The 26,998-nt window shown below is 40.8% G+C and overlaps 1 protein-coding gene across 2 annotated transcripts in view; it reads left to right on the top strand.

Moving 5' to 3' along the window:
- Nucleotides 1-26,998, top strand: part of srgap3 (SLIT-ROBO Rho GTPase activating protein 3) — a 121,921-nt gene that overhangs the window by 51,833 nt on the left and 43,090 nt on the right. For both annotated transcript variants that reach the window (XM_065279859.2, XM_065279858.2), the window contains exons 5-10: nt 6,176-6,361; nt 8,875-9,003; nt 18,947-19,168; nt 19,289-19,390; nt 22,105-22,302; nt 25,313-25,397. In XM_065279859.2, the coding sequence (XP_065135931.2) occupies nt 6,176-6,361; nt 8,875-9,003; nt 18,947-19,168; nt 19,289-19,390; nt 22,105-22,302; nt 25,313-25,397 (922 nt within the window). The remainder of the gene's footprint in view (nt 1-6,175; nt 6,362-8,874; nt 9,004-18,946; nt 19,169-19,288; nt 19,391-22,104; nt 22,303-25,312; nt 25,398-26,998) is intronic.

Raw genomic sequence — 26,998 nt, 5'->3', positions numbered from 1 at the left:
CTTTAAATGGTAATTGTGCGGTTACTGGTTTCAAGGTATACTGAGGTTTTAAAGAGTCAAGGTTTTAAAACCACAAAAGTGTTTCCATGGTATGAGCTGTGTTTACACAAAATTAAATCTTGTAAATTTGATGTTTACATTATACATATATATAACATTTTTAAATAATATTATAATTTCAGGGGTGCAAACTTGTCACCTTTCGGCGAAATTTACCCTTTTTGATCCAAAAAAGGTAATTCTTGTGATTTGTCTATATCCGATGTTTTTGACAAGAGATGCTGTGGGCTGCGTTGCCAAGTCTTCAGATATGGGGTACTTTTAAACTGTTTCAAAAAGTTTATATTTTTTCTCGACTTAAATATAAAGGGTTTTGTTTATGTGTTTTTGGTATTTGGGCTGTAAATAGACATTGGGATGCTTTTGGGCTAGTTTTATCTGGCTAATCTGGCAACCCTATGCGCTTACGCAGACGTTTGGTTAGGATTATATAGAATGTACATGTAACGTTAAACAAACATTTAATCAGATTGCAGTGAATGTTTAGGGTACATGTAAACTGTACTGTCCTAACCTGTAATCGGGTTAAATTCAGAGGGGTTGACAAAAGTTTGTGCATAAATATTGTTAGACATAGTCGAATTGTGAAGCATCTGGGCATTTCTGGCATTTACGTCTGAATAACCGTTACTAAGCAACAAGTAAAGGTGCGCTGGTTTGTTTGCCTTGACAGAAATTGCACAGACACAAGAAACATCATGTGCGGTAAGTTAAATTCCAGATTAGGTTAATTTACAGATCATGGTATTGTATATTGTATACATACTGTATTAGAGCTGTGACTGTAAGATGTTGTGTGAACAGAACAGGCCCTTGATTATTTGTTTATGTGTACTGAAAAATATATGAAATACAAATTCCTGTAACACAATAAGGTTGTATTTGTTAACATTAGTAAATGCATTATCTAACATGAACCAAAAAAATAAACAATATAGTGGTAACACTTTAGAATAAGGTTCATTAGTTAATGTATTAACTAACATTAAACCATGAGCAATACATTTGTTATAGTATTTATTAATCTTTGTTTATGATAGTTAATAGGATTAACTAATGTTAACTAATGAACCTTACCTACATAGTTTTTCAGCATTTATTTAATTCTTATGACAGTACAGTTATTCACGTTAGTTCATAGTGCATTAACTAAAGTTTCAACTTGGATTTAAACAAAAATGATTAGTAAATGCTAAAATTAATAAGATTTACAGTTAATAAATAATTTAATTTAATTTTTTATTAATAAATAAAAAATATTTAGAATACAAATATAAATAATAATTGATATATAAACTGTTATTGTCACCTTTTTCACCCCTGATGAGTTTGCACCCCTGACAATATAAAGGTTTTATTTTTACCTGGCATACATGTTGTATGTTGCTTAAAAATAAAATGTATTGTGTCCAATTGTAAAGTTGTTTGTATATGCAGACATTTGAAAATAACACATTCTAGTGTTAATGGTATACCGCCAAAATCTCATACTGGCCCATGTCTAATGGTGGCAAATTTCCTGCAACCCAGTGTGACTTTAGTTCCCTTGAATAGGCAGTTCACCCCAAAAATAACATTTTGTGATTCCTTACCTTACATGCATTTATGGTTAATGGTACCTATTACTGTAATGTCAGTCTTGCCCTAGCATTACTCTTTAAAACTCAGGGCATCTCACCTCACCATGCTTATAAATAAGATGTTGCTGGAGGTTTGCCAGCCATGTCCATCAAATCAGCTGTAAATATGTTCCTTTGCTGTGTTGCTGATGGTTGACAGCTTTGGGAGGTGCTGAGTACTAACCTAGTTTTTCTTTGGCGCTAGAGAATATAGATCCTGTCAAATCAATGAACAGACACTGCAGATTTTTCTTGCAAGCTACAATTTAATTCATGTTTTATTCCATGTTTCAAAAATATGAAGAATACAAAGCATGTCATTTACTAAACCAGTTGTGGGCTTTATTATTTGGATATCTATATATTAAGGTACCTATGATGTCTGTTCTAAGTGTTTAATATGTATTGCCAATGATGTAGGCTGTTGTTTAATGGCATTTTATGGATATAGCTTATACTGTATACAGTTTCTAGCTCCACATTTTATCCTCCATCAATCTGTTAAAGACTATGTCATGTAAATAATTGTGTATGAATCAGATGAGTACACCAGTCTTGGCACTGGTTAGCTGTTAGATATGTCTAACATCTGTGTATGTTTAACAGACCCTGTTATAAAAACGCTGGTGATGTCTCGGGGCGAGACACTGCTAGCGCTTCTTTGAGAAATATCTTTTGCGCCCTAATGGGTTTGAGGAAACAGCTTTTCCATCGGGGAATACTAGGGACGGTGTGTCGGGAACATTTGTACTGTTTAATGAGTAGAACAAGATAAAAAGTCAAGTTAAAATTGGCTTTGTTGGTATTAGACCCTATAGCTGGTATAAGTTATATGTACGACTCAAATCGTAAACATACAGTGTACTGAAAAACTTCCAATAAAATATATTTCTCATGCTCATCCACCACATTATGCAAATTTGGACTCTGTGTCTCAGTGTATTGAATTTTTTCTCTAAGGAATTAGGTTTGGGGCCTTATTAATGTCTACGTTTGGGAGGTAATTTAATTTAACATATAACTATACATTTTTTACTGTGATCATAAAAAATGTATGGACCATAAATTGTATGCTCAAAATTGTATACTTGCATTCCCGTTTAAGACGGAGGGGTATATACAATACAGTGCCATCCTGTGGATGCACTCAACAACCTTTAGAATAAAGTGAAGATCTGTGTGTGTGAAGTGAGATTCAACGCACCGAGTTGTATGTACATTAGTGTCAGGGTTGGTCTCAATGAGTAGTCTGTGGATGCCCGTAGGCTGGGAGATTTAATAAGCGTTTTATTGAAAACACCATCAGACAGGCGTCTGCAGGCCAAGAGGAGCAGAATAAAGCAGGGCAATAGTGCAGAGAATCCCTCTCCTATTTCACTTGCTCTCGTTCTTTGATCTCTCTTTCACTGCCACTAATGGGTTCCTTGAACAGCTAGTCAAATCTGACTTATAGTCGCCATGAAATGGTATAAAGAGTGCAGTTTTCTTTCCTGTGTTGACAAATTTCCAATAGAGCACATAGGCCGGGTTCCGGAAGTTAAGATCACATTTGTTGTCTCTGTAGGGAAATTGATTTTTAACTATAATTAATAAACCTTTAAAGACAGATGACGAGCTATGGGCTTGATAAATTATGTAAATAGATTGAATCAATCCAGTTATTTTACCCTTTAAATTTGTAAAATTGTAATTGTATTGAATTCTTGGTGAAAAACTACACTAAAAACTAGGTAAAGGTTGTTGGATAACTATTCAGCTGTCATGACCCATTTCTACAATAAGAAGCATTTTCAAAATTAGTGTAGTTTAATTTCAGTCAGTGCTGTGCGTATTTTCTTTATTCTGAATGGGAAGCTTGGAGGATTATGGGTAACTCTGCTGCCAAGATTATTCTCGCATGCATATTAATGAGGTGGCTTGCTTCTGTAGTGCTGATGGGAACACAGCTGATCTCTTTGACTATGAACTGTATTGCTCCCCTGAAATGAAACTGCTGGAGATCATTTCATTGAGTTTCATTTCCGCTTTATCACCAAAGAATATAACATCTTTATCTTGCAAATGTGAGAACAGCATTTCTGAAATGTTTTGTTTGTTGTTTGACATTTAAACCCTTCGGTTATCTCTCCATTACAGAGTGCCATTTACATTTTTATGAAACATTTTTGGGCCCATATGAGCAAAAAGAGCAAATGTGTGTTTACATGAAGCATATCATTTCTTTAATGTTAAAATACTTTTCTTGAAATTTTTGAAAATGAAGATTATACAGTTCACTTTTCATACTGTTTACAAGTGAAGCCTCTCCCAGCGATTGCATACAAAATCTACATGTAAATAAAAAAATATAATGCACTGTAAGCCAATAAGAAAAAAAGGAGTGTGTCAAATGCAGAATTGTAATGTAAAAGAAACCCCATTTTTTATTCACCATTTTTTGACCAATCAGGTTTTAGAGTGGGTAGGGCTACGCTATGCTGTGCCATGTAGCTGGATCTATGACCAATAAGATGTCACAATGGGTGTGGTTATACAATGCAGCGACATATGTATAGTGACATTTTTGACCAATTCGATTTTGCAGTGGAGTACAGTGACACGTGTATTGTGACAATTTTGGCTAATGAGATTTCGCAGTGGTTGGTGCTACAAAGTAGCCTGATGTTGTCATACTCTTCTCTTATTAGTCAGAATTTGAGTCTGATTCTGCTTCATTGGGCTGTGGTTATGGGGACAAAAATGCACTAAATTGGAAAGACCTACAACCAATCAGAGCAACCGAGTGTGTGATGTATGTTGAAATGGCGTCTGTCCTTTGGCAGCCTGACCTGAACTGCTGGTTATTTCGCTACAATGAGACTAACATTATGTTTGTACTAATTCTGAGTTTGCGAACGTACATCGACACGTAACGTTACTATTATCAATCGAAGTCCTCGAATTTTTGAATAAAAAAAATAGAATCACGTCCGGTCGGCTTGCCAAGTGCGAAAAAAACACGTGTTGAGTGCTGCGAGTCAACCTCCTCTAAGTTCGCTAGCTACAGCCAGTCAAAAGTTAGCATGGCAGATGCAGGAGACACCACGCAAGCTGCTCTTTACATGGAAAACAAAAAAACAGCAAACCCCTTCCACCTTCAGCTGAACTCAATAAGAACGGCGTCTGTGGCAGGACCGGACGTTTCTCTGAACTGAGATTTGTTTCACAACAACTTATTTCAGTTGCTAAAGAGTTATGAAAACAGCATTTAAACATGACTTTTTGGGGTATAGTCTCACAATCTCATCTGACGGTAATAAAAGCGCATTTTTAAGGTGCAAAGTACTGACACAGGAATGTTCATCTGACAGGAAGTTTTGTTTTATCAGGAATGTGCATGTACCATATTTTCCACTGGCAGCACGAATAACATGGCAGGGCATCTCCGGGTTCAAGGTCAGATATTATATTTCATAAAAGACTAGTCTAAAAATGGCATAGCATAACATTCGAGAATTTTATCGTGACCTTAGAACCGAAAATGTAGTCGAATAGGAGATTTGGAGGCTTGTGACACCCCTAGTTACTATGTTTACAACATTTCATTCATATCACGACATTGTGAGTTATTTACTAAGTCATACAGTCAGACTATCTCTTATAATTTGTAAGTTAGATAAACTTCATCCACGGGCTTCTGAAAAGGGCTGGCAACAACCGCTAGTTATATCCACGTTGTTGTGCATGCCGAGCTGGCCATTTTCATTCTGTCCCATCTTCTTAGCATCCATCGGAGCCATATGATAAATTAAACTTTTGCCGAATCCCAAAGAAGGAATGGCAAAAACATCTTTCCGATCAACAAATGCCTTGATCCCGTTTCTCCGTTCCTCTTTTAAAATCAATGTGCTGTCGATATCTTCCAGATAAAACTTGATGACAGAATATTCACTTCTCAATTTTCCAGCGGCAGCCATCTTTGTTGTAAACGGATTCAACACAAGCGCTCTTAGGTGACGTGGTTGATTATGTTACTGTTGATCATCTGTCCATCATCTTATAAAGTCCTCCCTGACAATTTGATTGGTTCAACCAGCTTTGGTTCGAGCATAGTTGCACCACAACGGAGCGACATCAGACCGAACTTCCCGACCTGAAATGTTGTATGCGGGGCTAAGTTCGGCTGGCACCCAGGCTAGCTACAAAGTGCAGCGGCATATAGTGTGATTTTTGGCCAGTGAGATTTCGCAATGGGTGGTGCTACACAGTGCAGCGACATATGTATAGTGACATTTTTGGCCAATGAGATTTCGCAGTGGTGCTTCACAGTACAGTGCTATACATATAGAACTGATTAATAAAATAATCTACACTTTCTGCACAGCTGTCCACTAAGCAAACTAATCAGATTCATATCTCAATCATGAATGATGAAATTGGATGAATACGATGAAATGACTCACGGTAACTCAAGCGTGACTTGCGTTATTCATCATCTTGTACACCTTCTCCTGCAGGTGATGAAGACGTATCACATGTACCATACGGAGAGCATCAGCGCGGAGAGCAAGCTGAAGGATGCTGAAAAACAAGAGGAAAAGCAATTTAGCAAGTCCGGAGACCTCAACGTCAACCTCCTGCGCCACGAGGATCGACCCCAGCGCCGCAGCTCCGTCCGGAAGATTGAAAAGATGAAGGAAAAGGTGAGAATGCTTTCCCGAGCCGCCAAACTCATAATGCCAGACTGTTTATTTCAAAGAAAAGGCCATTGCTGTCCAAATCTCACTTATTCAGGTGCTCTATAATACATTCTTGAGGAGGATTAGGACCCTGTCTGTTTACAGTACAGGATCAGTCAGGGTTTTATGTGCTGTCTGTCACTTCATGACTTCGAAGTTCATTCCCATCATCATGGCCAATGCAAGGGCCAAATGCGGATGTCTGTTTGCAAGACTCTGATAGACATAACATCTACCAATATACCAAACAAATTGACAATCCAGGCTTAAGTCTCATAATCTAATTATGAGTTTAAGAGCATTAAAGTCATGCAGAAGCAGTAAAGTTTGATTGAACCTGATGGTTTATAAAAATGAGTGTGGGCTGAGCTTTATGTAAGAATGAACAATAAGGTCAGTGAGACCATAGACAGCCCCGAGTCTGAGTGGCTGGCTACTCACACACACCAGATTCAACATTTCAGGTCAGTGACTTCAGAAATAAATGCCCTAATTCATGCTTATTCTTATCAAGAGCTGTGGTAGAACAATAATTTATACTGACTGCTCCATTATACAGTACAAAATATGTATAAATGCATATAAATGAATTGTTTATCATAACAGTTTTCATTGCTTGCCAGCTATCGGTCTGTCTCTGTCTCTCTCTGTCTCTCTCTCTCTCTCTCTCTCTCTTCCCCCATCATCCCATCCCCGTTTTCAGGCTGCAATGCGTAGAGATGTTGGCATGAAAGCCACTCAGCCTCACACTATTTATAACCGTTGTAGTCATGGATGCTCTGTGTGTGTGTGTGTGAGAGTGTGTGTGTGTGTGTCTGCACCATGACCTGAATTTGCAGGTTACCGTCATATTAATACACCTGCAGGCAACCTTAATAACCTTTATGAACTATTATATCAGTTACTATTATACAGTTTGATATCCAGGCATGTGTGCATGCATTTAATATGACCTGTCATTTCACTTTATTTATTATGACTCAACTTGTATACTTAAATGTTCTGATTTCTTTGTATGATTTCAATATTTGCCTTGATGGCTACATCTGGTGGAAATTTTGTGTCAATAGCTCACTTAGAAATCCCCTTCATACTCAAATACTTATTTTCCCCACTGTACATGTAGATCAATTTGTATAAAAGTGCCTATCAAATGTTATAAATTATATACATTACATAATGTTCACATCACACATGCATTCATAACTTGACTTATGTAACAATGACTCATTTGATCAGTAATCACTTCTGTTTGTTATTTCTTTATGTATTTTGTTTAGTCAATAGCATTAAGTAGCAGTCAGCTGGGTCGTGTTATTAATGGTACTTAGCAGCTGTCTGCTTTGAGCATTCCTGTGTTTTGATGAAAAATTCATCAGGATCCATCTGGAGCTTATGAGTAGATGAGACCCAGTCTGTATGTTGTGTTTATATTACCAAAATCGCACTCTAAAAACAAACGGTGCTAAATAGCAAAAAAAGTGGTTCACTGGCTCGTAATCATAACCATTTTAAGTGCCATGAAGTACCTGTGTAGAACCCTATTGTGCTATATAAAACCATATCTGGTGCTATAGTGGTGCTATATCACCCCCATTATGGTTCTTTATAGGCGCTATATAGCACTTAAAATGGTTCCCTATGATTGCAAGCTTTTCGGGCTATTTAGGAACCATGTTTTTTGAGTCTATTAAATATAAAATATTCATGCTCAGGGACTTAAAGGACACTCTGTTTTTTTTTTAAATATGCTCATTTTCCAGCTCCCCTAGAGTAAACTTTATTTTTACTGTTTTGGAATCCATTCAGCCGATCTCCGGGTCTGGCAGTACCACTTTTAGCATAGCTTAGCATAATCCATTAAATCTGATTAGACCATTAGCATTGCGCTCAAAAATGACCAAAGAGTTTCGATATGATAACAAATGCGCAATGATATTACGGAATGCCTGAAAATAGTGCCCTTGGTAACTTTCAATAACAGGGGGTATTTTCGGGCACTCCGTAATATCATTGCGCCTCCTGCAGCCCTGTTACAGCAGCAAAGTCTTTGATTATTACGTCAGAATGAGAGTATAGTTCCTAGCAATATCTGCCTAGAAAATCACAACTTTAAATTTTCCGTTGTCTTAGTACACAATGTAACTACAGAAGAGTCAAGTTTTAAATAAGAAAAATATCGAAACTCTTTGGTTATTTTTTAGCATGATGCTAATGGTCTAATCAAGTTCAACAGATTATGCTAAGCTATGCTAAAAGTGGTACTGCCAGACCCAGAGATTGGCTGAATGGATTCCAAAACGTTAAAAAGCAATTGTGTAACTCTAGGGGGGCTGGAAAATAACAATTTTTGGCTAAAAAAAGTGGAGTGTCCCTTTAATTCATTAAGTGTGGAACTGCCTTCGTGACAGCTTCGCAGCATGCCTCGTTTCTTTCCTGTTTGTAATTTCTTCTATTTGTTTCCATTTTTTTTTTAGAGGCAAGCCAAGTACTCGGAGAACAAGCTGAAATGCACAAAAGCCCGTAATGACTATTTATTGAACCTGGCAGCCACCAACGCCGTTGTGGCGAAATATTACATCCACGACGTTTCGGATATGATTGATGTGAGTATGCACAATGAAACGTGTTTGTGTCTATCAGCTGGGATTTAAATGCGTTGGCTTAACGCAGTGGAACTGACGAGGGCTCAACTCCATCTGTTTCTCTTTGCATTGTGGGTAAATTGTCCCTGTGCTAAAATGTTTTTTCATGGTTGCGTTCTCATAATGTTTGCTTTGTATTTACGAGAGTGTATTTGTTGGTGAATTGTAATTTGACGTTACTATGATTTAATTTTTCTTCCCCTGGTATTTGCTTTTTTATTGATTTATTTTTCATTAAGTTATATTTTCATAATCTCCATTAATGTCATTTAATCTAGTTTACAGCTTCATTCAGCATCACAAAGATTATAAGACTATTATTCTGCCACGTAGAATGATTTCTGTCAGATCTAAAAGATGAAGGTTTAATTAGCCATCTTAACTGCGCATAAACCATCTCAGTGGAAACATGTTATTGCTCATGAAAACATGAGATCCACTAGACTTAACAGCTAGACAACAATAGTTGTCGTAGAGTAAGAATATACTGTAAAACTGCTAAATTCATGTGTATAGGATACTAGCATAGTTTCAGTTTATACTACAATATTTAAGTTTTGATTGCTGACTTTGAACTTTAACAAATCAGCCAATAGAGCACAGTTTGAAATATATATTTCCTAAACTTGAAAGAAGAAATTTGTGAGGTTATTGAGTTCCTATGGGGCTTACACACAAAACGCAAATTCATCGTTTTGTGTGAGTAGATTACTTACAAAGTCAATGCAAAGATGCGAATAGACGCAAACTCACGCAGGACAATATTTCTATCCAAAGTTGTGTATTAAACTTATGCACATAAGCCCGTCGTGTGTGTGGTTCCTTTTTTCAAAATATGTGTTCTGCGCATCGAGAGATCCTGTGTGCATCACGTGACTTGTCAAAATAAGTGCCTGCTGCAGACGCGTCTAAAGGGTTTATGATAAAAGAGACGCTCACATTGTCAGATACTCGCATAATCTCATACTTAATTAGAGTTTACTTTTAAGGGAGTGTCTTGTGTGTATTTTGTGAACGTGAGCATCTCTTTTATCATAAGCGGTTTTGACACGTGTGCAGCAGGCACTTATTTTGACAAAACACGTCAAGCACGTGGTTTACACAACGCAACAAACACATATTTTGAAAATGCAAGCAACACACATGACACTCCGAACACTTATTTTGAATTTGCCCCCCTCGGATGAGCAGTCACGAGCCGCCACTGCAGTCAAGTAATAGACAGTCCTGTAAAGTAATATTACCGAACTAATTGAGATAAAAGTGTTTACCTGTTAATTTCACAACTTCAAACCGCATTTTAGTTATGCCGTCCAACACGCAAAGTCACATGACTTTTTATTTATTTGTTTGTTAGTTCATACGCATGTTTTCTTATCAGATTAGAAATTTATTCGACTCTATTATGTGCATACTTTTTTTATGCACATTTTTAAAATTTATGCGCATCTTGGCATTTTCATCCAACATTTTTATCTCCAAAATGCACATAAAAATAGGTGGATGAAAAAATAGCCATTGTCATGTACAGTATTACAAGATGTTACAGGCCACAACAATGAACTATTTGTGTAAAAAAGTGTTTTATATACACTACCAGTCAAAGTTTTGGTACACTGCTTGTTCCCTTTCAGTCGGTCACTACGACGTCACGTCGTGACCGACGAATTGGGAACTCGCTTAGAGAGACCAATCTGCTTCGTTTACTACAAAAACGCCAATGAACTTGGCATTGAGATATTTGCATAATGCTGGCGCCGCCCCGCCAGGTGCCTTTATAAGCAGCAGGTGCAAATAGGGAAATTAGCTTTTTCGCTTCGAAAGCCGGCTTTATCTGCTACTGTGAAGCTACTCTCTGCTCTTCTGGGAACGGTTGCTGAAGTTGATTGACAAGCAGTACTAACACAGCGGACGCTCGCAGTATTCCACGGCTCTGCATCTTTTTTGTTTTGAGTTTAGTGTGTGCGTTGCCTTCCCTGTGCGCATCATCAGCTGAGCACCTAAAGAGTGATTTCCCTAAAAGAGTGATACGTGAGAGCTCTGTGTCTTTTTAAAGGCAGCCACTCTCTCGTATATGCGGAGATCAGCGTCCTTTTCAGGATAGCTTTTCGCCCGTGCGATCTTGGATGCGAGAAGTATAAGGGTTCCAGTGACGGTCACGAGCGCTGTCTTCGTGCTCAGGCATCGAGCACTCCGGGGCTGCGTTCGTGGAGAGTTTCTGTTCTCTCTGTGAGAGCATAACCCTCTTGGATTGCGGAGACGACTGTCGTTTCTACGGGAACGCTGTCCGCGCCTTTGCAGTGCTGACGCCGCCATGGTGCGGCTGTCAAGCGCTCGCAGGGCGCCCTTCGCGTCACTACGCTGAGTAGGACGGAGGATGCGTCCTCCACCTACCGGCCTTCTCATCCTCAGCCGGTTGAGGCTCCGGTGGAGACTGCAGAGTCGTGTTCTACGATGTCTGCCGAATCCATTGGACCTCCTTCTGGTCCCGTCACTTCTGCAGCATCAGAGGGGTGTCCATTTTTCCTCCGAGGCAGAGTCGTTCCGGAGATGGCGGCCGTGCCCGCGAGCGGCGGAGACGGTAGAGTTGGAAAGGTTAACCCCTCTCCGCCCGAACCGTCCCGCCCACATGATTGGTACTTCGGAGCTGCTCGGGCCTCTCGGTCCTCTCCTCCTGTGCCTTTCTTTCCCGCGGCACGAAGAGCTGACGTGATTTGCGGCCGTCCGGCCGTTCAGCTTCACCCCTCACCTCCCTCACCAACGGAGCCGCTAAGGGCGGGGACCCCTTCAGTGGAGCGGGATGCGTTCCTGGAGGGACCACCCAACCCTTTCCTCCCGTGTTTGTAGACAGTCGTCCGGTTACGGACGCTGCCCATCAGGCATGCCGGAGAGGCGGCTTCGGCCCTGCACGCAATAACGTTGCTGCAGGCTCACCAAGGATTTACGAGGGAGCCCGCGACCTTCAGTCGTGCGATGTCCACCACAGTGGTTCAAGATCGCCACCTTTGGCTGTGTCTGGCTGACATGACGGACGCAGACGAGAACAACTTGAATGCTCCTGTCTCACAGACCGGCCTCTTCGGCGAGCCAGGGGAGTCGGACAGCTCCCCTGCGCAGACTGAGGCGATCTCCTAGGTCATGCCCTGGCGGAAGAGAGCTGCCCTTGGTCCACCACGCCGGCTCCTCAGTCTGCCTCTCGCCGTCGGCGTCCTGCGGCGACCACCTCCGTTCCCCTCCTCGGACCCCATCTCGGCAGCGCAGGGGAACCGGTCGTCAGCAGCTCGCCCCGCCCGCTTAGCCGCTTCCCGTGAAATTCGGGAGTTTAAGTGGCCAGTGAAGGGCGACCCGGATTGGCAGAGGATCACTCTTCAGGAGATGGAGCTCCTTCCCCCGATAGAGGGTCGGGTGGAAAATCCTTGGTTTGCATATGTTCCACCGGCTGTTCGGCCGGTACCCACTTAACCACACATAAGAGTGCATTCCTCTTCCCTCTCTAGGTCTCCGGAGGATCGAGAGAGCCGTGAGCGGGTTCACACCAGCTCCCCTACCTCTCCTCTATCGCCAGCGGGTGACCTGAGGAGTCCGAGCGCTCCGCTGAGGAGACCGGACCACCAGCACCCTCATCGGAGTCTGCGCTCTCCGTAGAGGAGACCAGACGACCGTTACCCTCAGCGGGCTCAGGTCAGTGTCACACACACATACTGTAGATGTTTATGCTGTCTCAGCAGACGCACCGGCAGTCCCACCTGTCTCGCTTCGCTGCCCCACCGCGGGTACTTCGGTAGTGTCGTTATTTCTCCTCGTACGGTGCCTGGGTGCTTGGCTTCAGTTCCCAGCCCGTTTCGTTGGGTTTTACGCACGATCCGCCTCGGTTACGAATCCGGCACTCCCCAAAATTCGGGCTTTCGTTTCACTGTGGTGAAAGCGTCCGATGCACATGTACTGCGTGCAAAAGTCGATATCCTGTTGGCGAAGGATGTTCGAGCCGGTCCCTCTTACCGAGATGATGATGATGATGATGATAGGGTTTTTCCAGCCTTTATCTCATAGTACCCAAAATACGCGGTGGGTTACGATCGATTTGATTTACGCACCGGCTCTACGAAGGTGTTCTTTTTGGATGATAACGCCGAGGCTCGTATTTCAATATTCAGATCGGTTTGCAGCCTTAGACCTGTAAGACGTGTACTTTATGTGTCCATCTCCCCTCGCTTTAGACCGTTTTTTTCGCTCTGCGTCCTGGGGTGGGCATATTAATACTAAGTACACCGTTCGAGCTGTCTCTCTCTCTCCGTGTCTCCATGTAGTCACGGCATTAAAATATCAGAGAGAGAGCGTTGTTCGCATTCTGCTTTTATGTACGTCGACTTATAATAGCCCGTTCTTGGCAGACGTGCGCGAACACAGAGAGTTAATGCTTCGGCATCTCGCTCGTTTTAGTCTTCAGGTCGACTGGGAAAGAGCAACTTTGCCCCGTGCAGAGGATCCTTTTTCTCAGTATGGAAATAGGACTCGATCGACTAATTGGCGTGTTTAACAAGAGCGCGCAACCAGTCAGTTCTGACTTGCCTCGGTTTAATTCGAGGGAAGTACGCGGTCCCTCTGAAACAATTTCAGAAGCTCCTGGACATATGACAGCATGCTGCGGCTGTGACTCCGCCCGAGCTGCTTCATATGAGACCGCTTCAGCGTTGGCTTACGATCGAGTCTCGAGGAGAGCGTGGCACACCGACATACACCGTGTAAACATTGCACCTGCGTGTCATTTCATTTTTCCCCGTGGTAGACCCGGCATTTCCGATAGAGCATATGCCCCTGAGGGGTCTCCTGGCATTCTGTATATTGCAATGCCCTCAGCACGGGATGATCAGCCACGTATGACGGGCTTGCAGTCTCAGGGGTGTGCATAGCACCCCAACTGCCGCGAGCGGTGCGCTGTATATCTGGGACTTGTACGCTCCGCTATGGAGAAGCGAGGGAAGGATGTATTAGCCGACACCAATAACATTGCGACTGTTGCGTTATTTACCGTTAAGGCGGTTTTGCGCTCTCGTCACCTGTCGCATCTCGCTCGTCATCTCCTCCTTTGGAGTCAGAAGCATCTGAGGTCCCTTCGTGCCATTTACATCCCGGGTTCGCTCAATACAGCGGCAGACGCGCTTCCCGAGCTGCGCCCCCGGCGAATGGCGACTCCACCTCCAGACGGTCCAGCTAATTTGGAAGAAGTTCGGTTGTGCGTAGATAGATCTGTTTGCGTCGCCGGACGATACCCACTGTCGCCTATTTTATTCACTAACCGAGGGCAGCCTCGGCGTGGATGCGTTGGCACACAGCTGGCCGCGGGGGGTGCGTAAATACGCATTCCTTCCAGTGAGCTTTATTGCGCAGACACTGTGCAAAGTCAGGCAGGACGAGGAGAGCCTTTTATTAGTCGCCCCGTACTGGACTACCAGGAATTGGTTTTCAGAGTTAAATGCTCCTCGCGACAGCCCCTCCCTGACGATTTCCCCTGAGGAAAGACTTTCTTTCTCAAGGAAGGGGCACATTATGGCACCCGCGCCCCGACCTGTGGGATTTCCATGTATGGTCGTTGAGCGCGCGTAAGGTTTAGGTGATTTATCGCAAGCGGTATCTAACACCATCGACGCGGTTCGAGCACTGTCCACAAGACGGGCTTACGCGCTTAAAAAAACCTTTTTCGTCACCCGGTGCTCTTCGCAACGCGAGGACCCCAGAGAATGCCCATTAACATTGTGCTTTTATATCTTTAACATAGGTTAGATGGTAGGCTGTCCCTCCGCCATTAAAGTTGATATCGCCGCTATTTCTGCTCATCACTCTCTTATCAACGGCAGATCAGTTGGCCAGCATGATTTAATTATTACATTTTAAGAGGCGCTCGCAGGCTAAACCCCTCGCGCCCTCCCTCTTTCCTCCTGAGACCTGTCCATGGTGCTGAAGCCTTCAGGTCTCCCTTTTGAGCCTTTGCAGTCTACGAGTCTGATGTTTTTATCAATGAAAACTCTGACCCTGATAGCATTGGCCTCCATGAAGAGAGTAGGGGATTTACATGCATTCTCTGTTGACGATTCGTGCTTTTAGTTTGGTCCTGCTGTCTCACTGAGACCCAGACCAGGCTACGTGCCCAAAGTTCCCACCACTCCCTTCAGAGATAGGTGGTGAGCTTGCAAGCGCTGCCCCCGGAGGACGCAGACCCAACCATGGCTTTGTTGTGCCCCGTACGCGCACTGCGACTCTACGTGGATCGCACGCAAAGCCTCAGGACCTCAGACCAGCTCTTTGTTTGTTATGGTGGCCAGCAGAAAGGGAAAGCTGTCACTAAGCAGAGGATGTCTCATTGGATAGTTGATACTATCGCCCTGGCTTATAATCTTCAGGGTATTCCTTGCCCCTTTAATTTGAGAGCGCACTCCACACGGAGTGTTGCCTCATCTTGGGCTTTAGCTCGTGGTTCCTCGCTAACAGACATCTGTAGAGCTGCTGGTTGGGCGACACCTAATACGTTCACTAGATTTTACAGTGTTCGTATTGAGCCTGTATCCTCTCGTGTTCTTTCCTCACCAGGGGGAGCACGGAGAACAGTCTCGCAGGTCGGCTTGCAGCCTCCAACTGATGCTTCATAACTGTGTCAGTATGGAAGGCCTTCAGAACAAAAATGCGTAATGGTTTGAATTGTTCTTCCTCCGCTGCCTTGGCAGCCTTTGTTGCGGAGCATTGGCTGTCAGCCTTTCACTAGCTGTATCCTCGCGAACCTACGTGTCTGGCTCGGGCTCCACATTGTGTCCCACCGGGTTCCTTTGTGAGTATTTTTCCGTGGGGTTAATCCTACCAGCCCACGTTTCCCTTAGCAGAGCACTGCTTTGCTTACACAGCCACGGCTGTCTTTATTCCTCAACTACAGTTGACTTTCGCCCACCATTAGCCCTTAAGACGGGTGGTGGCTTCCGCAGCGTTCCTATCCCGCTCAGGTAGGGCGCTTCCCAGTCGCTGGCACTTCTGTGGGGTTAAAGGAACATCTAGTGCCCGGCCTTCTGCCCTAAAACCTATCTCCTCCTCCTTAAGTGGAACCGGAGGGCTTTACGCAGACACTGGAAGAGGTCAGCCCTCAGTGGCGTTTTGGTAGGGATTCCCAATTCGTCGGTCACGACGTGACGTCGTAGTGACCGACTGAAAGGGAACGTCTCGGTTACGGATGTAACCCTCGTTCCCTGAAGGAGGGAACGGAGACGTCACGTCCCGTCGCCACAGGGCTGCCCCCTGCTGTTTATCGGCCGGTCTCATTTTCCCGGCTTTCTCAGCGAAAAGAAGCTAATTTCCCTATTTGCACCTGCTGCTTATAAAGGCACCTGGCGGGGCGGCGCCAGCATTATGCAAATATCTCAATGCCAAGTTCATTGGCGTTTTTGTAGTAAACGAAGCAGATTGGTCTCTCTAAGCGAGTTCCCAATTCGTCGGTCACGACGTGACGTCTCCGTTCCCTCCTTCAGGGAACGAGGGTTACATCCGTAACCGAGACGTTCTTTTTTTATGCAGTTTTTCCACATTGCGTAAGAAATAATAGCGAATAATGCACACAGCGGGTGTGCATTATTTTGAATTATACTACGGGTCCGTTGAATGCTTGAATCTGATTGGCTGATGAACGTTTGCATGTTGTGCAATTATTTTCTGGGAACTTAGTTCCAGGCAGCTCTCTTGACCGCATTACAGTGACCATATGCGTCGTGGCCGCATCATCACCTCGGGTATGCATTATATTTCTATTATTATACCACGGGGCTGTATCAAACTTTCAAATCAAGGTAGGGTAACAGTGGTGATAGTCATGTATGTGTGTGTAAGCAAGAGTGGTGTTGCATACTTTCAACACTTTTACTCTAAGCTGTAAAAGTCAGACCTCTGTGGTTTTTGCTGATAGATGCAAAGTGTGCCACATTGCTGTCCATCAGTACACTGTGATATCCTGTGTCATATTGACAAAACGCATACAAGCATGTATTTCCTGTTAAAAGCAAAAACAGAAAGTAAATGCCATTGTACAATAGATAACATTTTAGCAAAGGTATGTTTCACTATGCACTATTCACTATTTTCATTGCATAACAACAATGTCATGTTACAGTTGCATGTCACAGACTATATGAACAGTGATTAAATAACAATGTGCTTATACCTAACCACTCATACCTCATTGCGTAAGTAAACCACCAGCATCAATCTAAGTTGACTAACTGCTGCTACTTCACCTTGTTCAAATACATTTCAGCTAAAAAAGATTTGAATCATTTAGTTGTGAAATCAAAACAGGTTAACTGGTTTTCAGTTAGGTTGTCTTTAAAACCGCTAATAGGATAAACCTCCAAATCCAAACTTACAGAACTTGTATAGCCACCATTGTTTATATAGAAATTAATGTGGTACTTGTGGCCTGCTCTGTTATTAGGATGCCAGGTTACCTTGTACCATAAAATGTTGGGTTTTGCCTGCCAGTCCAAAAAATGTGACCACCCATGCTACTGCTGGAAAACACACAGGTTTGAGAAACGTATGCACAGTGTTTTAAAGGAGACATATCATGAAAATCCGACTTTTTTCATGTTTAGGTGCTATAATTGGGTCCCCAATGCTACATTCAACCTAAAAAATGTAAAACAAAGGTCAACCCAGTAACTTAGTTTTGGTAAACCATTCTCTGCAAGCATTTGAAAAGATAGGTCATTGAAATGTGTCTTCCCTTGTGATGTCAGAAGATAATACCGCCTCTTAATCTGCACTATCCAACCACTGCACTGCCATTTACTGCAGAGATCACCTAATTTGCATTTTAAAGGGCACACCCAAAATGACACCTACAAAGTGGCAATTTTAACATCCTATAATAAATTATCTATATGGTATTTTGTGCTAGAACTTTACATACGTACTCTGGGGACACCAAATATTTATTTGACATCTTTAAAAAGTCTTGTGAAATGTCCCCATTTAAGCAAATTTCATTTGAGTAAATTAGTCAGATTCCCATTTGCATTTGTTTAGTTATTACTGTGTACTGTATATACAAGTATGGTCTTTTGCCATTACTGTGTATCATTGTGGTGCGATTTAGCTTTCTCCTCTTTCTATATTAGGGTGAAATTTCTAAGGCTTACACATATCCTTAATAATATATTTTTAAAAAGATTTTACAGGTTTATGAAGTCAACGGAGAGCATTTAAGCTCCATGCTTCTCTATAAAATAATACAGAATATTTACAACCCAGTAGGGCTTCATCTTTCTGCTGATACCTAGAAGCAATATGCTGATCTGAACAAACTATAATGTAACCTCATGGACTGGTTTGCTTTAAAATATCAACAGTTCATAATGTCTATTGTTTTATACCCAAAACCTTTCCAAGCTTATTATAGAGGTGTACAGTGTAATAGAGAGACAGCTGGCACATCTTAATGGTTCATGAAGGTTTTAAGTTTCCATCTAGCAAATTTGCACTTGTTTCACGTCGCTAAAAGAGGTTAGTTGGACATTTGTTGCGCAGTTAAACTAATTAGCTAAGATATCCCACTGTGCTTTTTTTTCTAATTATAGATATTGAAGATCTCGATTCTCAGCAGGTTCATATCCACTCATTTAGATGATGTCAATATAATGACATTACATTCACGCTCAGGAGACTTTACCTGTCTTACACTTTGCCCTGACAGAATGTGAAATCTCGTGACGGCTAAAAATAGGCATCACCATGGAAACGTTTTCCAGAAAAGTTTCATTTATACAATGCTTGACAGAAAGAAAAATTTTATTGTGTTTATCTAAATGTCAGACAGGTTCGCCTGTGAGTTGCATCTTTCCTGTCCTCATTATTTTACTTCTGCTTTCAACAGTGCTGCGACCTCGGTTATCATGCTAGCTTGGCACGCACGTTTAGGACGTACCTATCTGCTGAGTATAACCTGGAGACCTCCCGTCATGAGGGTCTGGACGTCATTGAGAATGCTGTGGACAACCTGGACCCTCGCAGCGATAAGCACAAGATCATGGATATGTACAATCAGGTCTTTTGCCCGCCGATGCGCTTTGAGTTCCTGCCGCACATGGGAGATGAGGTATTAAACTTCATCTCAAATATCATCCAACAAGTAGAAATAATGTCATTCACATACAGTACGACTGCAGATACCTGATATAGATCATAAGAAAGCAACAATGTGCATTTTATGTCTCAGGTGTGCCAGGTGAGTGCCCAACAGCCAGTGCAGACGGAGCTACTGATGCGTTACCACCAGCTGCAGTCGCGCCTGGCCACGCTCAAGATCGAAAATGAAGAGGTGAGCGCTACCTTACAATTATCACAGATGTGCAGTGGTTAGCAAGGAAAAATTCATGTAGGTTAATTGGTAAAGTATTGCTGTAGCACCCAAAGAAGTCATGGTTCAATACCAGTGAACACACATGGAGATAAAATGTACGGCTTGTAATTCACTGTAAATTGCTTTGGATTAACGTATCTTACAAAGACATAGATGTAAATGTTAAATTAAGGGTACTTAAGGATAAGGGTTGATTTACAGTGTCATGTCAGATAAAAGCCAAGGGGAACTCTTTTGATCACTCGCGTGAAACCAACACGGAAAGGACTTAAACGGATTGTTCACCCAAAAATGAAAATAATGTCATTAATAACTCAACCTCATGTCGTTCCAAACTCTTAAGACCTCCATTCATCTTTGGAAACACAGTTTAAGATGTTTTAGATTGAGTCTGAGAGCTTTCTGACCCTCCATTGAAAATCTATGTACGGTATACTGTCCATGTCCAAAAAGGTAATAAAAACATAATCAAAGTAGAACATGTGACATCGATGGGTCAGTAAGAATTTGTTGAAGCATTGAAAATACATTTTGGTCCAAAAAATTACGACTTTATTCAACTTTTTCATCTCTTCCGGGTCTGCAGTGACGCTGCTGAAGTACGACATTGCTGACGTGTTATCTGGTGCGCCCCAGCTATTTTTGCATCCGAGCTTCGTTTACAGGCTGAGGGAGACGCACGTTGTACATTTAAAAAAAATCTTTGCAAACATGTCTGAGGATAACATCTCAGCAGCGTTGTACGTCATCAGCGTCACTGTGCACACACATTGGCAACAGACGCGGAAGAGAAGACAATGCTGAATAAATTTTTGTTATTTTCGGACCAAATTTTTTTATTGATGCCTCAACAAATTCTGAGTAACCCACTGATGTCACATGGGCTACTTTGATGATGTTTTTATTACCTTTCTGGACATGGACAGTATACCATACATAGATTTACAATGTGATTAAAAAATATGTACACTATGTAACCCTGAACGAATATGTAACTCACAAAAGTGACGGCATGCACCTCCTACTGTAAGCTTCAAAAATGCTCTTCACAAACCTATGGTTGACGTCACGGACACTACATCCATATTTTTTTTAAGTCTATTTTTTTGACTTATGTTTTGTGGTCCATGGTCACATATGGCTCATAATCATTAATATTTGAAAGACCTGTTCATGTTTTATATTAAATATAATTTGACCTAAAAATGTGTCAGATTCTAAAAGTAAAATAGTTTGTTAAATGACATATCATGTTGAATTTAAACACTAAAGTAAGGTTCTCAAAAATTGTAGGACTATTTCATTGCCTGTGAAAACTAAGCTACAGTAATTTTTAGTGATTTACTGTTATAAAATCATCCTTCATAATGTAAAAATATTCTTTAAAAATATAACCTTGATATGCGTAATATTGATTAAGGCCATGCCAAAATTTGAAATTAAAATTAAATAAAATTTTGATGCTCCTAATCTCATAAATACATTGAGACTTTACCCTGGATTTCACAGGCAGGGTTTACAAATACTTTAGAAACTATACAGCATTATTTACACATTGGGAAGGTATATAGTCCATCAACTTGTCTAGTGTAAGTCACAACACTGCAGAGAGTCTTTAGCCCTCATAGAGCCCTTAGGTTTCCTTCATACATTTTCCTCTGCTGCTTTTAAACCACTCCAGAGAATACTTCAGCCTGGAAATCAGACTTATTGCAACTTAGTGTGCATTTCCTAGGAACTGCAAGTGTTTTTTTTAATATATATTTTCATCTGTTAATGGTGTTTCTTCTGGGATGAAACAGTTATCTCCATGTTTGGTTTTTGGTCAGGGTAATTTTTTGTATGCAGGTGCTAATGGATTTTATAATAGCTCCCGTCTGTGTATTGATGGCTTCATCTTGCCCTTATCATTTTGTCTCTCATAACCAGCTTGTAATGGATGATTTTGTGTCATGGAGGAAATGTGCCACATTAATTTGTGTGCTGTGAAGCTCGAGCCCCGGGGCCAATTTACACACTGGTCCCTATAGCATTCATACCATCCTCATTTTCACATTGCCGTGAGTGATCTTTGAACCCAGGGTCGAATTGAATCAGACCATGAACAGATCATCAGGGATAGCTTCAGATTAGAGGTTTAAGAAGTTTCAGAGTGATGTACAACATTGAAGCTCGAAGGTCACAATTGTGGTATCTGTGATTTTTTTTTAAATAGATGGGAATAGATTCACATCTTCCAGTCTGCACATGTGTGGTTTGTTTTATCTGGGTTGTTGCTCACTTATGAGGTTTGAAGTCTTTACCAGCATAAACATTCCAGGAATCTTGTTTTAAATGACGTAGATAAGCAGCAACACATTTACTGTGGGTGTAGATATAAAAAAAATCGCACATAGCCTACCTGTTATTGCAGACATGAAGCTTTTTTCTTGTGTAATTACGTCTCTCAGTATTCTTGGGGTTAAATTCACTTAATAAATTGTGGTTTTAAATATGTAAAAATGCTGAAATTAACTAAATGGGAAAACTTCAATTAAATCTGTATACTGAAACTACTTCCTCTTTTGAAGTATTTCACAGTCAAACTTCCAGAAAGTTAAGCATAACTTATAGTCCAAAGTTCATACTGGCCTCTTTCTCGGCTCATCGAGTCCCCGCTGTGTTTTAATTAGGTACGCAAGACCCTGGATGCCACCATGCAGACCTTACAAGACATGCTGACAGTGGAGGACTTTGATGTGTCAGACGCCTTCCAGCACAGCCGATCCACAGAGTCCATTAAATCTGTTGCTTCCGAGAGCTATATGAGCAAGTTAAACATCGCTAAGAGGAGAGCCAATCAGCAGGAGACGGAAGTCTTCTACTTCACTGTGAGTGGCCTTATTTTCTCAGTCAATAAGGATGGAGACCGCATGCACGGTTATATTATTTTTGACAATATTCAACAACAGTTCTGTTTTAAACCCAGTGAACTGGGTTTAGAATATGGTGGATGACACATGACAGAAATGTCTATTATAAATCAAATTTATTTGGTACTAAAAAAATTAAAGCTGCAATTTGTCACTTTTTGTGGTTAAAAATAAACAAAAATAATTTATTGAACTTGAAATACACAAACCATTCACTGTTCAAAACAGTGTTTTACGATCATACACTTATAATAATCATTTAATGTCCATGTAAAGTCAGATATTAAATATGTTCTCAGTTTGTCACACCACACAAAAATATGTTTTTAACCACTCAACATTTTTTCTCATCGTTCAAATTTGGCAAAGTAAATGATCAAATTCTTAGAAGAATACGCTGCTCTCAAACTCTGGGGGCGTGTCCGCTGTCGGCACTGAAGCCACGCCCACTCGAAGGAAATCAGCCAACTCTCTTAACTTTCAAATACTGCTACAACCTGAATGGAAGCTTGCGATTGTGTTCGCTGGCTCCAGTGCGTCATCGGCGAGCCAACATTTTAGCCCCGCCCAAATTATCCTGAAAACAGAAATGTGGAACTTAACGGTGTAACTCCACAATTCAGTACTACATAATTCACAGTTTGTTATGTGTTTCAGCAATATGTTTCTAACATTTGTAATGTGTTAACAATTGTCTGACTTCAAATTTGAGTTCTACATGCAATTTTATGTTTTAAACAGAGATGGCAAAAGAGAGGCAAAAGCTACAGATTTAAATAAAACAGTGAATTAATAATAAAAGTTTAAAGGGATAGTTCACCCAAAAATGAAAAATCTGTCATCATTTACTCACTCATGATGAATATGAAGGAAGGTATTGTGTAGGAATGTTTGTAACAAAACCGTTCGTGGACCTCATTGGCTTCCATAGTAGGAAAAAAGAATACAATGGAAGTAAATGGGGTCCACGAACTGTTTGGTTACAAACATTTCTCAAAACATCTTCCTAAAAAAAATCGATATTTTATGCATTATTTTGTAATTTTATTTCAAACTTTATGGAAACACAATAGGTTGCATTTGTTACCATATAACAATAAGTTTTCATGTTTTTCATTTAATTTATGTTTTTCCAATGCAGGTGTTAATGTTAGTTAATTGTGCATTAACTAGTTATAACTTTTGATTTTAAAAATATTTTAATAAATGCTAAAAAGAACATAAATAGTACAATATAAAAGCTCTAAAAATATTGCTAATGTTAACAAATACAACTTTATTGTATAGTATTACCTATTGTATTATTAGCCTAACATACAAAAACATACATTTCAGCAATACGTTTCTAACATTTGTAATGTGTTAACAATTATCTGACTTCAAATTTGAGTTCTACATGCAATTTTATGTTTTAAACAGAGATGGCAATAAAGAGGCAAAAGCTACAGATTTAAATAAAACAGTGAATTAATAATAAAAGTTTAAAGGGATAGTTCACCCAAAAATGAAAAATCTGTCATCATTTACTCACTCATGATGAATATGAAGGAAGGTATTTTGAGGAATGTTTGTAACAAAACCGTTCGTGGACCTCATTGGCTTCCATAGTAGGAAAAAAGAATACAATGGAAGTAAATGGGGTCCACGAACTGTTTGGTTACAAACATTTCTCAAAACATCTTCCTAAAAAAATCGATATTTTATGCAATATTTGAGAGTTTGCTGTGTTTTATTCTTATTGAAGTATTGGTGCAATGCATTCTGGGATTTAAGAATACTGCTTTAATTTTGCTGCCTTCAAAGATATGAAACACTTTTACCGTACGCACGTGCGTTGTCGCGGTTACGCATTTGGATGGAACTTAACTTCTGGTCGCTGTTTGTTTATGGACTAGTGGCTTAACTGAAATCTGGAACAAATACCTTATTGAAAATAACAAATGTCTAAGATTGGCATTTCTTTTTACAACAAAACCCTTTATAAGCTACTGTATGATTGTTAAATGGACTGGATTGCCACATTGAACTTGTAAGCGCTGCGTGCATTACACGCACTAATAGCGCGCATGCACAGCCAGAGCTTAAAGGGCTTTATGTTTGCATGTTTTTGGCTTAAACGGACAAATGCTCATATGCCAAAATAGCTGTCTTGGTGACTTTCATGAAAATATTTGGTTACTGTACGTCTTAAACTAATCAACATTTTATTGCATTCGGTCTTATAATAAGCCTAACCTGTTAAAGTCTCTGTCATCAAAGTTAATTAAATACCAAAAGAAAACTTTTGTATCTTCTTTATCTTTGTAAAAAAAGATTCATCCATATTTACTTTTAAATTAAAATTTTAAATTACTTTCTTGCACTTTCCGGGCATATATTACCTTGTAGGACTGTATTTTTTAAATGGGGGCATTAGTATGTCTGTATTAAGGGTATTATTGTATTAAGGGATATTTTTCCCATATCGCCCACCCCTAGTTCCCGTTAGTTTATGTTGTTACGGCTGAAGCCAAATCGCCTTTACTTGAAATGTATGATGCTTTAAAATTCTGCTTCTGTAGGCAGCTCACATGGTTTGAAAAAGGATATTTATTTTGTACATCCTATGATACAATTCAATATATCTTGTTTTTAAAGATCCCCTTGAGGTCCTGGTGTCCAGGAGCTATCAGTAGATCTTTTATTATGTGGTTCTCATCACCTGTGCGCACCGATATGAAAGTTTACTCATCCTGTCCTATCTATCCTTGCAAACTCATCACACACGATGGCTCAAAACATTGGCGACAGCGCCCTTGCCTCGCCAATGAGACGGAAATTAAATCCTCCTATTGGAACAGATTAAATTTGTGGCGTGCAAAGTACGCCGAAATCTGTTCTCTGTTGCCCGCAGCAGACGTTACTCCCCTGTTTTAGTCACGTCCTATTAAAATCATTAGCTCATTGATGCCTTTATCTGTGTCCACAGAAATTCAAAGAGTACCTGAACGGCAGCAACCTCATCATTAAACTACAGGCCAAGCATGACCTGCTGAAGCAGACCCTGGGGGAAGGTGAGCAGTCGGTTTATTAAATAAGCTTCCCGTTGCTCTTTGGAAATTTGGAAAGTCAGCATTGCCAACTTTTTAAGTGTTGAATGAAACTAAGTGCAACTTTGGTCCCAGTCAGATGCATAAGCTAAAATTGTTGACTATAATATTTAAAAAAATGGTGTTGTACTTATTGACAACAGTAAGGTCTAATGCTGCGTTCACACCAACCGCGGTAGAGGCGTCAAGAGTGATTTTAATGTTAAGTCAATGTGAAGACTTGTTGATGCACGTCTGGAGGTCTTGCGACGCGGATGAGCCATTTAGCGTGGCGAGTTAGACGCGATTCCGCCTCATTCGTATGTCTAGTTCGTGCAATTGCCGCGGATTGAGCATTGCCACGGAAAACGCCCGAGTTGAAAAATTTGAAATTTGATGGAAAAATGCACCGCGTTAACCAATCAGGAGCTTGCTCTAGTAGTGATGTGATTACAGGAAGCGAGGGGATTCGCAGAAGCCCCGTCCATGACGTGAATTTCCACGTGAATGTCTTGATGACTAGAATTTCATGCACGGCTTTCATGCGCGAATGAAGCAAGTAACTCAGAATGTTCATATGGCAAACTAGACGCGGTATGCGCGAAATTTTACACCTCTAACGCGGCTGGTGTGAACCCACAGTAAAAGTTTTAAATCATTAGTAAAAATATTTTTATTTCGCATTATTTTGTAATTTTATTTCAAACTTTATGGAAACACAATAGGTTGCATTTGTTACCATATAACAATAAGTTATATAATTTTTCATTTAATTTATGTTTTTCCAATGCAGGTGTTAATGTTAGTTCATTGTGCATTAACTAGTTATAACTTTTGATTTTAAAAATATTTTAATAAATGCTAAAAAGAACATAAATAGTACAATATAAAAGCTTTAAAAATATTGCTAATGTTAACAAATACAACTTTATTGTATAGTATTACCTATTGTATTATTAGCCTAACATACAAAAAAGTGCTTTAACAAAACAGACAAGCATAAAATGTCTAATGTGCATTTTGGAAGCTGAGCGATAAGCCGATAATTATTGTGTTTGGCATCTGACGTAATGACGCAGATGGGGTCCACACACAATAATGTGAAAAATACCCTGAATATTCCTTTAAGCGTGAACCCTGCGTTTGTCAGATCATTATAGAGACCCCGCTTTCACGGCCACATTTCCCATAAGGCCCCTTGTCACTTCGGTTACGGGCAGTTTACGCCCAATCAATCAGCCAGCGGCACCCGAGGGGGCGCGTTTCGGCAGCTGCATGTGTGGCGGCTCGTGATCTAATGGTGGTGTGCTGTGGGACGGCACAGCTGAGTCTAGCCATCCACAAATATGATCATTGACCAGTCCTGCTCTCCAATCCGTACCAGTCAGTGTTCTCATTTACACTTGACATCAACGGCTGATTAACACCAGACACATGAAGTGATTTAAAGCCAAGGTGTGTGTGTGTGTGCATGTGTTTGTGTGCATGGTGCATATACATGAGTTTGGCACATATGGTTGGAGCAGGTTTCGCCTATGTTTTTAATTATTCACCTAATTGATCCTAGATCCATTAAGCCAATTAGC

Source organism: Paramisgurnus dabryanus, chromosome 7, assembly GCF_030506205.2.
Source record: "Paramisgurnus dabryanus chromosome 7, PD_genome_1.1, whole genome shotgun sequence".
In the NCBI taxonomy this organism is placed as follows: Eukaryota; Metazoa; Chordata; class Actinopteri; order Cypriniformes; family Cobitidae; genus Paramisgurnus; species Paramisgurnus dabryanus.
This window is presented reverse-complemented; position numbering and strand designations above follow the sequence as displayed.